Source organism: Ziziphus jujuba, chromosome 5, assembly GCF_031755915.1.
Source record: "Ziziphus jujuba cultivar Dongzao chromosome 5, ASM3175591v1".
NCBI lineage: Eukaryota > Viridiplantae > Streptophyta > Magnoliopsida > Rosales > Rhamnaceae > Ziziphus > Ziziphus jujuba.
In genome coordinates, this window is record NC_083383.1 from 17,771,797 (window position 1) to 17,789,639 (window position 17,843).

The window sequence follows — 17,843 nt, forward strand, 5'->3', positions numbered from 1 at the left end:
TTAAAACCAAAACCGAAATAAAATTCATTTTATCACGTTATTCTGCTGAATTACATAAACCATTCAAAAATTTAAAAACAAACTCTCTCTCTCTATATATATATATTATGCACCATATAACCTCCCCTTACTACAATATTTATAACTATATATCATTTATATGCCCTTATTTTTTCCATATTAGACCTCTAAAAACTCACATATAAAATTCCCTCCTCTTCTCTTATAAAACACAAACAAGTATTCGATATGCAGGCATATATAAAACACGAACCAATAAGATTCACCACAAACTCAAACGCTCCTAAAAACCTTCCACCACCCCTTCTCTTATGGCCTTAAACGCGCCTGCGGATTACGAACACTCACCAGCACCACATCATCAAGCACCGGTCCACACAGAGAAGAGAAGTCATCACTCCTCATGGTGTAAAACGTGCTGAAGAACATAATCCTCGTTCGATTAGCTTCGGCTACGAATTTGAGCACGGCCCGCTTGTATCCGCCTTTGCCTTTGGACTCATATGGGACCTTCACCGTGGCTCTTCCAGCGAACGCCTCGACAACCATGGAACCCTCACAGGAGTTGCTGGCATCTCCAACGGAGAAATAAAGCGTGTAGGTCTTGCCGATGATCGTCCTCACCACCTGCGCAATGGCACTCTCTTTTCCGGCCACGAGCTCCACCGCACGTTTACCTTCTGGCACGGAGAAGTGGTCAGAGTCGATGTATTTGACTGCTTTCAGTGACTCCACCATCCATCCTGGTAATGGGGAGTGATCGTCTTCAATGTTTGGTGGGATTAAAACTCCCCATGATGTGTTCGGGAAGATGTACGGACCTTCTTCGAAGCCATTGTTTTTTATCAAGTTCTCTGTTAAAAAAAAAAAAAAAAAATTCAAAATAGCAGCAAAAATGGCTGGTTAGCATTTATTTGATAAAGAGACTCAAAATACTAATAATAATAATAAACCAAAAAAAAAAAAAAAAAATCTGTGTCTTAATTCCCTGCTTTTCTCTCATTTTTTGGGTAGAATTGCAGGAGTGAATCTGCAAAGGAAAATTTTACGCCAAGGTATAGACCCACTGCATTAATGTGGAGGAAAATTAATAATTAGAGTTGGACCGTCACTTGGAGAACAAATGGGGCCCTATATATTAGCAATGGCACGAGGCTCATTAATTCCATGGGCTGAAGTTTGTCCAAACTGAAAGTTACAAGTGAACACTGATATTTTACCAAAAAAGAGAAACCAACTTTTGTAGTATATCATTATAATTTTACACATATTGCAGTTCCATAGCATTACCCCTATTGTTGCCTATAACGACTCAATTATAATCGGTAGTTTATGCAAAATTTGATTTAATAATTGTAAATGTTGGATAAATTAATATATCGATCAGATTCATGTGAAAACAATTTAATGTTTTTGATATAAAATCTATGTGAGAACAACTTAATGTTTTTAATATAAAATATTCTTTTTTGTTAGATTTTAAATCATATTAAATATTAAAATTAAAAATTAAAATATAAATTTAATAACATATATTAAGTTCTATTTAAAAAATATAAATTTTAATAAAATTCGATAATTAATAAATATAATTTTAATTTTTAATTTTTAACACAATTAAAACCTTCAAACAAAAACTCCAACGTTAATTTTAATATTAAAATCTAATTTATACATGGTTATTAATTTATAATCTCAATGCATCGAAATAAGAGAAAAAACAATATCATATTTTCATATCCATATTATTATTTATTATTTAAGTTATTCATTTTCGAAGAATTTTCAAGATAAAAGAGTATCCTTTTGCTACTCAATAAATAATAACTTGTTCCATAAAAGGGTGTAGTGTAATTTCGACTTCAGCAGGATGAGATTTTAAAACAGGTGAGGGCAAGGGAACAGTTTTTCTTTTTTATATTTTTCATAGTTTAAGCCAATAAATTGTTTCCTATTTAAGAGAATAACAGAGTCTGGCCTATTAAATTATTTTGTAAGGAATTTATGGCCTGTCTGGTACCTAAACAGAGTGGAGACTGTCACGACTCAAATCATAGCTGTTCGTTTAGCATGTTTACAAATGCACAGATAGAGACCCATACCATACTCTCTGATGAGTTAACATGTTCCAATCAACACAGTGAAAATGACTAATCACTCCATGTTAAAATCCACCTAATATAAACTTTGTAAAAGAAAAGATTTTAACATTTTTACTATTTTGGTTACATATAAATGAGAACAGCATATATACAATTTTTTTATTTTTCTTATTTTTTCAACGACAGGAGTGGAGCAATCAAATCCAATATTATTGTAAAAAACTTTTTTTATTCTTTTAAAATGCATGTAGCCATGTACGTATTGGACTATTGTACTATACCCATTAATCCTAACTAATAGAAAACTAATTATTCTTTTTTTATTTTTACTTAAAAAAAAAGAAAAAAGAAAAAAGAAGTAAATAAATATATAAAGAGAGAACTTACTGTTGCTTGCTCTTGGGGGATAAAGAGCCTTGATGGCAACCGAATCAATGAGAGGACCACAGGCCGGGTCCTCCTCCACACCTGGATTATGAATAATGATCTCTGCCTCCATGGACTCAGCTTGGAAAGCCCACGAGTACGAATCCCACCCGTTACTGCTATACAATGTTTGAATTGGTAGCACACCAGAGTCTGGTGCAACGGTGACGTTTAATCTCTCCTCTTGGGCACATGTCCTAGCTGCACTAAACGTAAGGGAATAGTACAACCCCTTTGTCACCGGTATCTTTTGCTTTATTGATGCCTCGTTTCCTAGCCTCACCGCAAAGGCTCCCTCCGGCACCACCAACAACATGTCCCCTTGCTTTTGGCCGGATTTTATATACTCGACGAAGCCGGAAATTTCCCACTTGGGTATGGCATACCGGCCGATCACCACCGTGCCTTTCATTTCCGTGGCCTTGGGACCCCACTCGAAATTGCCATTGTCTAGCAAACCTGATAAACACCAATAACACAACAACTTAACAGTATAAAAACTAAGAATCATAAAGTTGAATAGTAATTTAATATAACTCGACGCAAATTCTTTCTTTATGATTCTGATATTTGGTTTTACAAATTTGATTCATATTAAGTTATTAAGAATTTAGGTATTACCCTTCTTCTTTTTTTTTTTTACTTTAAATAGAATGCGACGAAATTATTTATATCATGTGTGTCAGCTGTCTAGCTGATATTGGTAAGAATTTTTCTACACAAACCCCATGTGAGTTTTCTGCCCACCGAGCTTAAATACTGGGCCAAAAAACAAAAATTTTAATCACAACCTTCCAAACAATATACTCTCAGCCGCCTAGCTGAAAAAAATTGATGCCATACTACCACATACATGCTGCCAAATCTAAGCATATGAAAATAGAAAATGATGTACATGACAAAGTGACAGATTTCTCCCTATCGATTTCCTAAATTTCCATGGAAAAATGTCCATATGGATAAGTTCCCGACCATCATCACTATCCGCTATACATATCTGCAGAAACTTCTGAAGCATATCCTGAAAACATTCATTATTTTGTCAGTAATACCCCTTGACCTCGCCCCAATCCTAAATGACCAAAATGTCCCTATATGATCAAAATAAATTTCTGTTCACTTTTTTTTTTTTTTCACCACGTACTTTGATCATTAAAAATTCTAGACACAAACAATTTTCACCATCTCATTGACGCTGTGAGCAGAGCCTCTAAATTTAGTCTTTGAGAGAGGTGATTTTTGGTGATCCCACAAAAGTTGAAAGATTAATTAATTTATAAGCCAATTAAACAAGTAGAGGAACAACTTTAAAATGCTAATAATAATTAAACAAAGAAAAGCAAAATTCAGGAAGAAAATAGAGCAAAAATATTTAGTATTTCTTACCATCTTTGACAATAGAGAAGGCAAAGTGGCAGGTGGCGCACAATATCACCGACAATAAGGCAAGCCCTCGCATTGTTAAATTAAAGTCTGCAAATTTTTTTGAGTGAGAGAGAGAGAGAGAGAGAGAGAGAATGAAATGCAGAGAGTAAGTTGAGGATGAGCTTGGGCTTATATGCACGCCAACTAACTTAAACAACCTTGGATTTCATAAATAATATCAGAAATTGCCATTTTTCCGCAACTCTTTGTCTTCACGTGGGACTTATTATCATCATGACGAAATTTTTACTCAAAATTTTGTTTTACACTGAACCCGACCCGGAACCCGAAATCTGGGCATGTCTTCTTTCGGTGGGTTGAAGACAAAAGCTGTTCAACATCACATGGGCTTCACACTTGCACTTCCCTAAGCTATTCGTATAGCATGCCTAAAACCTAGACACCGTTTGCTTAACTTTTGGTAGATGTTCATTGAAGAACAAATTTGTAATTTCACCATCACAATAGAATTTCTCATCGACATTAAAAACTAGATCTGGTCGTTAATCCTCGTTGTCCATCAGCAAATGGATTTTTATATGAATTGTTTAACGAGGTTGGATTACTACAAGCTCCTTAACCTTTCTTTTTTCTTAGATTAAAGACGGAGGCACATGTTTTTGTGTTGTTATTCTATTTAATGTCGGTCGTTTTCTAAACTTTTGGTAGATACTGCTAGAAGGGTAAATTTGTAATTTTATTTGCCAAATCAAACTTCTTAACGACACTAAAAACTAGATCATGTCGTTAATCCTTTTTATAGCATATGGACTTTCATGGAATGTTATACGAGGTTGAATTACTAAATTGTCCTTAACCTAATTTTTCTTGATTAAGACCAAGGCACGTGTTTTTGTGATGTTATTATATTAATATTGGTCGTTTTAGCAGCATTTAGAAATAGTTAGTACTAGGATTAGCAAAATGTCACAGTCCAATTAGGAAACAAAACAAGTAAAAAAAAATAATAATTTATTGATTTGATGGTTCAGAATGACTAATTTACAAAGATTTAATTAATCATACCCATGTGCATCGATTAGAAGCAATATGTGACAAATTATTCTATTAAATCCGGGTTATATTTATTAATATTTAATTATTATATCAAATGGATATGTTTTGAAGCTGAATATACAAATAATACATAAAGCTAAAATCAAGAAGACAGTTATAATTTGTTAAGATTCTGAGATATATGTCTCATTTTGGTTTTTTCGGATCTTAGCTCTCCATTATATATTGATTATCAGCAAAAATATAAGTTTAAAAATAAAATAATTAAGGTTCCGAGTTTAAACAACAACATTAAGGTAATTGGCATTTGACTTGTGTGTAATCCTTCCAAATAACCATGTCGTGTTTCTAAGTCTTCCATTGAAAACCATGCTTTCTATCCATTCAACAATTGAATTGAAGCAAGGATGCTTAGTTCAGTTTTTGAGGTTTTTTAAGGTAATAGGAAGGAATAAAATTTTAAAAAATATTATTTTTAATTATAGATATTCATTAAATTGACATTTTACATAATTATAATCAAAAGGTTTATATTGTATTTTATTATAAAAATAATAAAATTAAATATATTAATTAAAATTTATCAAATAAACAGGTGATCTTCATCAATAATAATAAATAATAAAATTTATAATTTAAAGAAATTAAAATTATAGTTAAAAGCACAATAACAAACAGAAGAAAAAAAACAAAAAAAAAAAAGACTAAAACGAAAATACTAATTGACGTTTGAATATCAATAATTTTCTGGATTTACTTCGTTAATTCATGCACATATTAGAATTGGAATTTTTGATAATTTAATTAAGTATATACGGCTAAATTGAAAGTCTCATTATTATAGATTATTCAATTGATAATTGAAGTGCCATATCAAGAGAGAAGTCATATAGAATTGTTTTTGACTGAAGCATTAATTTAATTTTATAAAATTATCATAATTTTGATTTAATTACCAAACTGTGACAATTCGAACCCTTCCAATTAAATAAATATATATTTTTACTCTTATTTCAATGGCATTAAAAACAATGCCAATAAAATCTTATTGAAATATATTATAAACTTTTAGTATATATGAATGATCAGTCCTTCGACAAAATCCATAGGAAAAGTGGATTTGTTTCTAGTACTAGCATACATTCAGAAAAAGGAACCTTGTCGCTTTTCTTGTACATTCCAAATAATCATCATTGATATTTGTTTGAAAAATTCTTGATTTTATATTTTATTTTCTTGTTTCAATTTGTTGGATTGTTTAAATCCAATTAAAGATTCTCAATATATTCATTATTCAAATCATATTTCTGAAATCTAACCGCTCTTTGGCTAAGGAACAAGTTACGCTGCTTAAATCAAATCTCAAACCTGATTCTTTCTTATATGTCCCAAAAAAAAAAACAAAAAAGTGAAAATTACTTTATTTGTAAAATACTGACAAATTAAAGGCTCTGCAAAAAGTGATAGAATCCTGATGAAACTGCCAAACGAGTTTGTGTTGTCGGGTCTGTGATTAAATAGTATTTTTCTGTTTGTCTTGTTGGGTCGGTGATTAAATATTATTTTCTGTTACCAATTGATAAGGTGATTGAGATGGTAATTAAGTACAAAGTTTCCTCTTCAAAACCCTACTTTAATATTTCCCTTCCCTTTTTAATGGAAATTCTCAATTTCTTCTTCCGTTACTTGGAAAACCCCAAAACCTCCAAAGTTAAAAAGAGTTTACGTTAATATCATATTATTATTATTATTATTATTTATTATTATTTTTTTTTAGAATAAAGAAAAAATTATATATTTTTATGGACGTAGAAAAACACATCACGAGGACTGTGGGGTCAGAGATGAGCGTAGGTTAGGTGGGACCCACTAGAGGGGATCCTGACAATCCAAGCTGACCTGACCTTATCTAATATATAAGCACCCCATGATCCTTGCCTGTTGCTGGGCTTTGATTTGGAGGGAAACATGTGGGCCTGTAATTTTTTAAAATGTTAAAAGTTCAAGTGGGCCACCTTTAATCTCAGCCTCATCTTCTTTCAATCGCCCGCATGTGGACGACCGAGCTTAGGCCGGACATCTAGGGACACCGTATTTATTTATTCAAGCATTTATTTTCCATTTTACCCTTTTTGTACTTTTTCTCTATTTTCCTTTTGGTCCCAAATTATTTTTCAAAATATCAAATTATTACGTATCATTTGGTAATGTGTTGTTTAAATTATATATAATTCACTTATTGTGACTATTAGTGAGCCCTACTAGTCTGTTAGAAATCTACTTAACAGTACAGCTAATGTTTATTTTGAAAAGTATCAAAGTTAAAGATAAAAATTGATTTTAGAATTTAGTTTTTTATATTTTAGTTTTATAAAAATTAATTTTTTATTTAGTATGTTTGATGAGTAATAAAAAAATTGAGATTTTGTAAGTAATTAAATTTAATATTGTATAATACATTAAAGATAAATATATATTTTAAAAAAATTTAAAATTATTTTTTCTGAAATTCTTAAAATAACATATTTATAGGTAGAACAACTTTTCTACATATTTTCTTATATTGGTGGGAACCTAATTCTTTGAATTCATACTTTTTCACTTCACAATAAATATCCAAATAAAAAAAATTATTATTTTTCTAAAAAAATTATATTATTACTAATTTTATCATTATCCAAACAATACTATAATGGTAAAATAAAAACACAAAAATCATTCGAAACTGTTTTTTTAATTTATATTTGTTTAAGAGGTTTAACAAATTCTAATGCATAGCAAACAAGATATTTATTTTTTTATCCTATTTTATTTTATACCTCATAATATATAGATTTTTAATTCACTTCTACTCTATTGATGTATATTGACTTTTCATAATTTAATTTAAAAGGTCATTCATATTTTCTGGGTAAATTTGGTAAGACCTCTTTTGAGGTACATATCAATGGAAGAATGATATATATGCTTGGTGCACATATATTGACATATGACACAGAAGTTTGTCATATGTTTGGTGTCACATATTTTCCGTATTATCAATCACCTCACTGGTTGAAATAGAATCTTATAATATCGTAGAAAATCAAATTTCTTTTGACAAGAAAAAAAGTAAAAGAAAAAAAATTGTTATTTATCCATTAAGGTAACTTTAAAATCCACATCATCACCGCCTTATGTATTTGTTTCTTAAAAATTATTTACAATAATTTTGTTCTACATTAAATTTTTTTTACTTTTTACTCAAATTCTCAACATATGCAAATGATCACTTTCTTATATTAAAAAAATACTTTAACGAACAAAAGGATCCATGCTATAAAGGGAAGTGGAATCGATGGGCAAGTGAATAAGTCCAAAAATGTCATTTTAAAATTAAGTTGTTTCCTTGAAGAAAAGACAGGCTGATGGGGGACTAAGACCAAAAACCTTCAAACTGATTTGACGAGAAAAAGGCTCAAGAATTGCCTTTGCTTTATGGGCCGCTCACAAGGGACAAAGCTTACTCCTACCTTACCCTTCGTTTGTTTATTAATAATAATAAATTATTATTATTATTATTATTTATTTTATTTTTTTGGGAATACCTTTACTATTAGTTTCTTGCTCTACATACTTTTGCGGCGTCTCTCATTTTCTTCTTCTATTTGATAAGAATATTTTGAACCCACCTGAATAAAATTCAAGAATTCATCTTGAAAACATAATGACATTTACAACAGCCATTTTGTTCCTCATTATTACCAAAATTTACAAGGTCGAATCATTTATGAAGAAATTTATTGAGACTTTTTATAAGAAATTATAACTAATATAGAAGTTGTATAGATTTTCATATACCAAATGTGCTTATAAAATTTTGAATATCAAATAATGGTTAGGTGATATTCAATACAAACTAATAAAATAGTCATAAAATGTAATAAAATATTAATGGTAGTTGTATTATTATTAAATTGTAATACTTCTTAAATTAAAAAAAAAAAGGGTTTCATTTAAAAACCCTAATTTTTGTAGACATTATGGTAAAATTTAGGGCAATTATGATTGGTTTTCTTCCTCTATTTCTTTATGTTCTATATTTTACATAGACCAAAGACAAACTCTTCTACAGATTGGGAACTGAAATACGCGGAAGAAATTAAAAAGCGCTTTCTGGGCTCAATTATGTGGATGCGAAATTGACGTACATGGTCCCAGAATATTCATTTTTATTATTTTGTTTTTATATATTATATTAGTTCTTTTATAATATGGAATTCTCTACTTTTTTAATTATACAAAACAATTTAACAAATTTTTAAAAAACTATTGTTTTTGAGGATGTCATTTAAAAAAAGTGTGCATATCCCCACGGTAAATAATTAACAACTGCATAATATAATATATATATATCATGTTATATATTTATATATTATATACTATATAATATATAGCCAGATTTAATATTTTCAATATGAAAATTAATATAAAATTTTTAATTTTTGATGTTTGAATCGTATGAAATATTAAGATTTAAAATTATATTTATTAATTTTCAAATTTTGATGGATTTTTCCTAAATAAGATTTTAATATATCTTTAAATTTATATTTGATCACTTTTTAAATCTTAAATCACAATCTTTTATATGATTCAATGATTATTAAAAATAGATCTTAATTTAATAAAATAAAATAAATTTTATTTTAGACTAACTGTGTATATATATATATATATATATACTAGTTGGGATAATGTGCTTGGCATATTTTCTAATCTTTAATGATGTAGTATTTGTTATATGATAATAATAATAATAATTTAATATTTGATTTAATGCTAGACATAGTAACTTTTTTCAATTGATAACGAGTATGATCATCTAAAGTCGATGCCTTTTACTTTGGTTAATAAATTTGGTTCTATGGCATTAAATATTATATAAACTTGCTTATTAGTAAAATATGTTAGTAAAGTGAACTATTTACATTGTGAGTTGTTTACTTGAAAATTTGTTTCATTTTTTCCCTTTTAGTTTTTCTTCAATTGTATAATGTGCATGTAATTGAGAGTTATAGCATCTTCCGTAGCTTATTATTTAGGTTTATTATCTTTTGTGTGGATGATAATTTTGTCCTAATTGAATTTCTTTAGTGTTGTAGAACCCAATGCTATTATGTGAACGGTATGATAATTTTTATATATTTTATAATTTAAATATCGTCACTGAGCATAAATATATAGATAGTACTAAATTACTGATAAATGTGGCCATTAAATTATATATAGATAGGTTTTGTATAAATCAATCAAATATAAATCAATTAACTCAAACAATTATAAATCAATTAAGTCAAATCATGTGAAAATATGATAGTTATTCTAATCACTTTAACTCTCATATTTACTAATCAATAAAACTTCAACATTATTTAAGCAAAAATTTTCATATCTTTCATAATGAAGTTATTAGGGTTATTTTTGTTATTAAAGTTATTAATTCTTCAAACAATGAAAATTTAGTTAATTTGCATTGTTATCTCCTACTCATGTCATCGACATTCTTTAAACTTTATTATTAAATTTGTTTAATCCTACCTCTTAAGCTTTACAATACTCAAACACATGAACTAAAATACAATATAAAAAGTATTCTAAATTACAAAATGAAAATGGAGCAAGAGAAAAGAAAAAATACCACAAAAATGAAGAGGATTGAGAGTAGTAACAAATTCGATTGAAAGTACTAACAAATTATTTCTTGATAAATACCAACCTTAACATAAGCATTTGTATATATAAGAGATGAGATTAAATAACAAGACTTAAAAATTATATTATATTTATTTTATAACAACAAATATTAAAAATAACTATGTAAAATCAACGTTGATTAATTGCTCTCAAATTTATTAGAGAACAAACAAAAAATAGTAACATCACATTTTTAATAAAAAGCCATGAAAATTGAAAAATTCCGTAAGTGTCATCTAACGTTTTATGAAGACTTATAGCATGTCTATAGATATATATTATATTGTATAATATATATATATATATATATATATATATATATATAACATGACTTTCTGTTTTAGCTTTTGAATCGCATCAAGGTAAATATTGATAATTATATTTATTAATTATCAGATTTTAATATATTTACTTTTCTTAAATAAAGTTTTTAGTATGTAATTAAACCCAAATTTATCCACTTTTTGAATTTTAAATCCTAGTTTTAATATGATACAAGGGTTAATAAGAAAAAACTTGATCTTAAAACCATTAGGTCATCTTTATGTGAGCCTAGCTCAACATATTTTTATCAAATTATGTTATAAATTCTTAGTTATATTAATAGTCATACGAAAATAGTTTTTTTGTACCTAATTGCTAATTACTAGCCTATATGTGTTTCCTAGTTATATATATATATATATATAGAGAGAGAGAGAGAGTAATGATGTAGCTCACTTTATAGTGTATGATATTAATATGATGCAATATTAAATGGGGGCTAAAAAGGAAATGAAAAAAAAAATTTACTTTTTTAAATAAATAAAAAATCCAGTATTGTGTATGCACAAAGTGAATTTGATAGATTGACTTTCACTTTCCTTTATTAGATTTTTAGTATTACATAATAAAAATAAAAATAAATAGTTAATATTGTTATATATTATATGTCAATATTAGATAGCTAATACTAAAATAAGCTAGTTAGTATAGGTAGTTAATAATAAAATAAGCTAGGTAGTATACTAGATCATGACTATTATATATATATATATATATTTGATATAATAAGCAATTTATGGATGGAACTGTGAAGAACAACCATCCTTATAATTAAGATTAAGAAAATTATGCAGGTCAAACAGTTGTGGATGCTGTTCCTTATAATGCCTCTTTTTAAATTCTTTATTATATCATTTCTGTTTCTATATATATGCATATCACCTAAAGCTGATTAGGTATTGATTTTATATTAATTGAAAAGTGATTAATTTAAAATATATTTATCAAATATGAATGCATGTTTTGTAAAACTTATTTTACACGAAAATAAGCATATGCGCTACCAGATTTTACACGAGTTGAACAATTACAGAATAAAATTTGGATATATATTAAAATTTGAAGACAAAAGACTGTGATATGACATTAAGTTATCATCTTTTCTAAAAGTTCAGACTAATAAAATTAACCCCAACCATGTATATTAACTTAATACATAACTCATGTGAACAATAATAAGATATTCCCTAAAGTAAGGTTTTTAATACTCAACTTATACTTAATAAGGTTTTTCTTTTAATACTCAACCTATACTTAATAAGGTTTTTCCATAAAATTATATGTTATGTATGTATGTATGTATATATATATATATATATATATATATAAAATGGTATTTAGGTAGGAATATTCTTAATCGTTTTAAGCTGCGTATAAACAAACTGAATCATTTGGAACCATTGCATTAAATATATTTGATGTGATAAGTTTGATTTAACCTATAATTTATTGTTTCAATGATGTTTATATGGGGATATTCTTAAACTTTTTAAGTTGTCGATAAAAAGACTGAATCATTTGAAACCATTGGATTAAATGTATTTGATATGATGAGTTTGATTTAACATGTAATCCAATGTTTCTGAGAAATCAAGCCCACTTATCTTTGCCTGAGCCAAACTATATATAATCTTAGAACACTTGACCTTGAGGCCTTTATTTGGGAAAAAAAAAAGAGTCACTATTGGAGAATGAGATTAGGTTTAAAATTTTGGATTTTTATCACAAAAATAATAACTTTGTCATAAGAATATTTAAAAAGATATCTTAGTAAATATTTAACGTAGTATTATTATCTTAATTTATTGTTTTATCTCTATTAGGGTACAAATAATGAGAGTAGAAAATTTGGCCTTCTTGATGATCATTCATTGGAATCACTTTAAAGCAAGAAAAAAATAAGCTATGAGTCAATAAAGTAGTGGTGTAGTACTAGTCTACTGCCTTGTAACATCACATTAAATGATGTATTATATACCTTAGAAAATTGAGGGAAGAAAAAGATTGTTTTGGAGGTAAAAGCATGCACACCTTGTAATAAAGACTTCTCTTTCTATTTATAGCTCTTTCTCATTGGGAATTATCACCATGGCACGATTAAGGTATTGTGGAATTGTAAACCATGTGACAAGACTGCCTTTGAGGTTTTTCTTGATATCCAAAATGATCCCATCTAAGAAAGTTCTATTGAATTCTCTATTGAAAATTCAATAAAATCTCCCTGTAATTTGAATATAACTTAAAAATAAAGATAAAATATCATAAATATTTTCAATAGAATTCCCCAAAAATTATTAGTGTAAACATCAAGGATCCAAAATATAAGATTTAAGAAAGAAAGAAAAATAATATAAAAATAATATATATTAGGTTAATCCACTAAAACAATATAATAAGTTCAAATGAATGAATATAAATATTGAAAGAACTTAATATAATTTATACATTAGAATTAGCAAAAGAAATAACATGCATATATAAATATACACACTATTGTTAGATTTAAGGGGAATGAACAATACATTATCAGTGGAATCATATATGAATAATGAATATGTCTGAACATGATGTACCTAATCTATCAGCTAAGGTATATGGAAATAGTTTAAAAATGAAACTATAAGACAAACTTAGTAGGTGGAATACAATAATAATATAAAAATAATCATTTATCTTCAAAACCTTTCACTTGAAACTTCCCTTATACTTTTTTTGAAAATTCTCATCTTTTGGAAAACATTTTTCTTAAAATCTACGAGTTTCGTCCAAAAATATAGCAAATATCATATTTCATATGGAAAAATTTATAAATATGATACTAATCATAACCTCCTAAGCGTAAATAAATAAATTCTATTTTCTAGAAATAATCCATAAGTAAAAATAATAGTCTCATATTATAATTCATATAATACCAAAACCTATTTACCATATCCACTACCAAATCCTATCATACAACATTTAGCATTCTAAGACATTTTGCCAATGGGAAGGGAAAAACTATCATATAACTCTCACCATCCTAAAGATGTTGCAAAGCTAAGAATTCTTAATTAGCTTCAAATTAGTTATCCTACTTAAAAAGGATTATTTGATGAATCTAAGATTTTTTAACACTATTAACTGCTCATATCAAATTAGGATAAAACATTTCAAATCTAATCTCCCATTAAATTAGGATAAAATATCTCAATTTCAATCTTAATCTCAATCAAATCTATCTCTATCTCAATCATGTCCATTGAAGAGTGTCAAAGAGTAATCAAATGTATTCTGGCCTTTTTAAAATCTATATTTTAAAAAAATAAAATAGAAAAGAAAACAAAATGTTTTACACATGATTTATTTAATTGCTTATTGTTTACAACAAAAACTGACATTGATTTTTCAAAATTAGCAACAATACTAAACCTATATCCATTTGTAATAAATCTGATTTTATATAGTAAAAAAATTGATATATAATTCTAATATTGTATTCTCATATACAAGTGGTGGATAATATGACATGCGTACCATGTAGAAGAAAGAATTGTGAGATGAACAACATTACGAAGGTGATTATTGGTGAAGACAGGGATGATGATTTTATGGTAAACAAAATAGGGTTGATGATTGTTATATAGATCAAATCAGCATTATATCCAATAAGGGAAAGACCAGTTTGGCATAGGGCTCTGGACTAATACAAGGCTTCCTAGTATGGCACAAGGCTCTGGACTAATATGAGGCCTTTTTTTATTATTAAACATATATATATATATATATATATATATATGGGGGAAGATTCTTTGATCAGGATGGTTTTGACCATTTCTATCTGGTCCAAAAGCGTGCTTTTATTTCCTGACCCTTAGATTAATACCAACAGTCCAGATTTTACTCACGAATTTCCTCCCCAAAACCCTCTCTCACATGCCCCACGGCCTTACCTTCCCTTCCTCTTCTCCTATGCTTCCATCATTCCAGCAACCAATAACCATCCACTGTTCGCGGTCCTAAATACCACGCTCCCACAAGCTTCAAAATCACGTTTCTCATCGTTCCAGCAAGCATCTCCCACCGTTTGACAATCCTAAATCCAGGCCACTGTTCCAGCTAGAACAAGCCATTGTTCGTCTCAGAAAGAGTTGTCGCCATTTAGTCTATACCATCACCCAAACTTTCCGAAAGCCACGCCCAGAAAGAGTTGCCGCCATTTAGTTTGGTTTAGTTATCTTATTATTGCTATCTTATTTCATGAGTTAATATAAAATAGTTGGCAAAATTATAAAAATATTACATGAGTATTTGAAATTTTAATTTTTTAGACAAATATTTATTTTAATTTTATTGTCTAAATTATTTTGCATGAAGCTCTATTAAACAATCCAAAGTTGACAAAATTAAAAGCACCATTCAAAATTACCAAAAAAGAAAAGGGAAAAGGCGACACTTTTCTGAAAAAGTGTCGCCAAAAGAGAGAAAAGCCGACCCTTCTTCATAAAAGCGTTGGCTATTATATAGGTTTTTAATGATGTTTTTTTTTAAAAGCATTGCTAAAAACAAAATTTATAAACGTTTTTAGCTAGCTTTTTAGAAAAAGCATCGCTAAAAACCTATAGCATCAGCTTTTCTCCCCTTTAGGGATGTTTGTTCAGAAAAGAATTGCGTTTTTCTCTTTTTTTTTTTTTTGGTTGGTAATTTTGAATGGTGCTTTTAATTTTGTCAAATTTGGATTGTTTAATAGAGCTTCATGCAAAATAATTAATAGACAAATAAATTAAAATAAATATTTGCATAACAAAATAATATTTTAAATACTTATGTAATATTTTTACAATTTTGTCAACTATTTTATATTAACTCATGGAATAAGACAATAGTAATAAGACAACTAAACCAAAATAAACAGCGGTGAATCTTGCTAGGCGGTGGCCTGGGTAGTGGCTTTCAGAAAGTCTGGGCGGTGGTACAGACTAAACGACGGCAACTCTTTTTGGGATGAATGGTGACTGATTTTGGCTGGAACAGTGGGAAATGTGATTTTGAAGCTTGTGGGAACAGGGTATTTGAGACCTCGAATAGTGGATGGTTGCTGGTTGCTGGAACCAAAGTTTAAAATATTCGATATTTCCTCAAAATTTCCTCGCCATTTTTTGAAGGGGCCGAAATAAAATTTAGGTTCAAAATGGAAATAGATAGAACTTCCATAATATCCATTGAAATTTTTGAAATTTCGCCAAAATCTCCATGAAAATTTTCGTAAAATATCCATATTAAATCCTTAACGATTTGGTTAAAAAATCTATAATTTCCAATTTCCACTGAAATTTCTAAAATATTTAGGAAATTTTTTAATTTTTTTAAAAAATTAATAAATATTATTGATATTTAGTAAATTTTTTTATCAAATTAATTTCATTGATATTTTTTTTAACCCTTTAATTACTTTTTAGATATTTAGTGATATAAGCAAAATAGAATGAATTGAATTGAACAACATGGATAAGTTATAGTTTTGAATATCGATAAAGCAAAAATACAAAGATTGTAGATTATATTTTTGAACCTAACAAATTTTATTGTCTGGAATATCTGTTTTACAAATGTAGGTAGATAGATGATGAAATATGTACATGTGAAATAATAATGTTTGTTTGAAAAATAAAAAAAATTCCTGACAATTCACAGTTTTTTTTTTTTTTTTTTTTTTTTTCATTTTTGAAGAAGTTAGAAGAGGTAGTGGCCAAAGGAAATCATCAAGTTGAGAAGTTGGATTAAGTCCATTTACTGGTGAACAATATTATACACATGCAACACAAGATGAAGATCATAAGAGTAGAGATGCAGGTTAAGGATTCGGTGTTGTTGGAAAAGACTATGTACGTAAAGAGAAATCTATAATGGAGATGTCACAACAAAAAGAAAATTCAATTTTTATGAATTTTGGATCTATGAGGGTTGTAAGTAATTTTCATAACCTTTATTCAATGAATATTTATGGAATGTCATAAAGTAGCAACTCATGGGTACCATCTCAAACTCAACTATCAGAGAGTAGTTGTTATGCACATACTCAACCAATAATATAAGATCCATATGGTTGGCATATTAATAATTATATGCAAAATTATCAGGGAGATACATTTTTCCATAACTACTTCTCACATTTCATATCTCAAAATCAAAATGAAGAAGAAACAGATAATTTTCAACCACTCAAAAGTTTTATATGGTATTAAAATGACGTTTATGAACTACGATGTAATTATAATAATTGTTTTATATATTTTAGTCAATAAATAATATTATTATATATATATATTTTTTGACATATTTTTATTAATAATAATTCATCTATGGTCATTAATATTTATTATAAATCAATTCACTAAGAAGAATATAACATCAATTTAATATTTTAGCAAGTTTTATAATCAGTTTGATAATTGATGGATTAAATAAGTTAATTATAAAGTTTCAATAAAATTTTTTATTTTTTAAAACAAATTTCCATTATTTTTTATAATTTTTTTTATCGATATTCGATATTTTTTGATATTTTCATGTAAATTTTCGTATTTCAAACTCTCAACATTTCTATCGATATTGATTTTTTGAACCTTGCCAGCCAAAAAATGAAAATATCAAGGAAATTTCAAAAAAATACCGAATATTTTAAACCTTGGCTGGAATGATAGAAGCAGAGAAGAAGAGGAAGGGAAAGGAAGGGTGTGGGACACATGAAAAAGGGTTTTTGGAAGGGAACTTATGAGTAAAATCTAGACCGTTGATGTTAATCTAAAGGCC

The 17,843-nt window shown here is 28.0% G+C and overlaps 1 protein-coding gene across 1 annotated transcript; it reads right to left on the bottom strand.

Annotated features, from left to right (window-relative positions):
• Positions 1-4,092, bottom strand: LOC107421234 (protein DUF642 L-GALACTONO-1,4-LACTONE-RESPONSIVE GENE 2). The gene is made up of 3 exons (XM_016030428.4): positions 3,936-4,092; positions 2,511-3,008; positions 1-875 (listed from the first exon to the last, which is right to left on the bottom strand). Exons 1-3 carry the CDS (start codon positions 4,006-4,008, stop codon positions 331-333), a joined length of 1,116 nt encoding a protein of 371 aa, XP_015885914.2. The 5' UTR covers positions 4,009-4,092; the 3' UTR covers positions 1-330.
• Between the last annotated feature and the right edge of the window lie 13,751 nt (positions 4,093-17,843).

Excerpts from the sequence above, each read along its gene's own strand:
- LOC107421234 (XM_016030428.4), bottom strand. The coding sequence starts at position 4,008 with ATGCGAGGGCTTGCCTTATTGTCGGTGATATTGTGCGCCACCTGCCAC. Across the intron at positions 3,009-3,935 it reads CTTCTCTATTGTCAAAGATG|GTTTGCTAGACAATGGCAAT; the intron begins GTAAGAAATACT and ends GGTGTTTATCAG. Across the intron at positions 876-2,510 it reads TCCCCCAAGAGCAAGCAACA|AGAACTTGATAAAAAACAAT; the intron begins GTAAGTTCTCTC and ends TTTTTTTAACAG.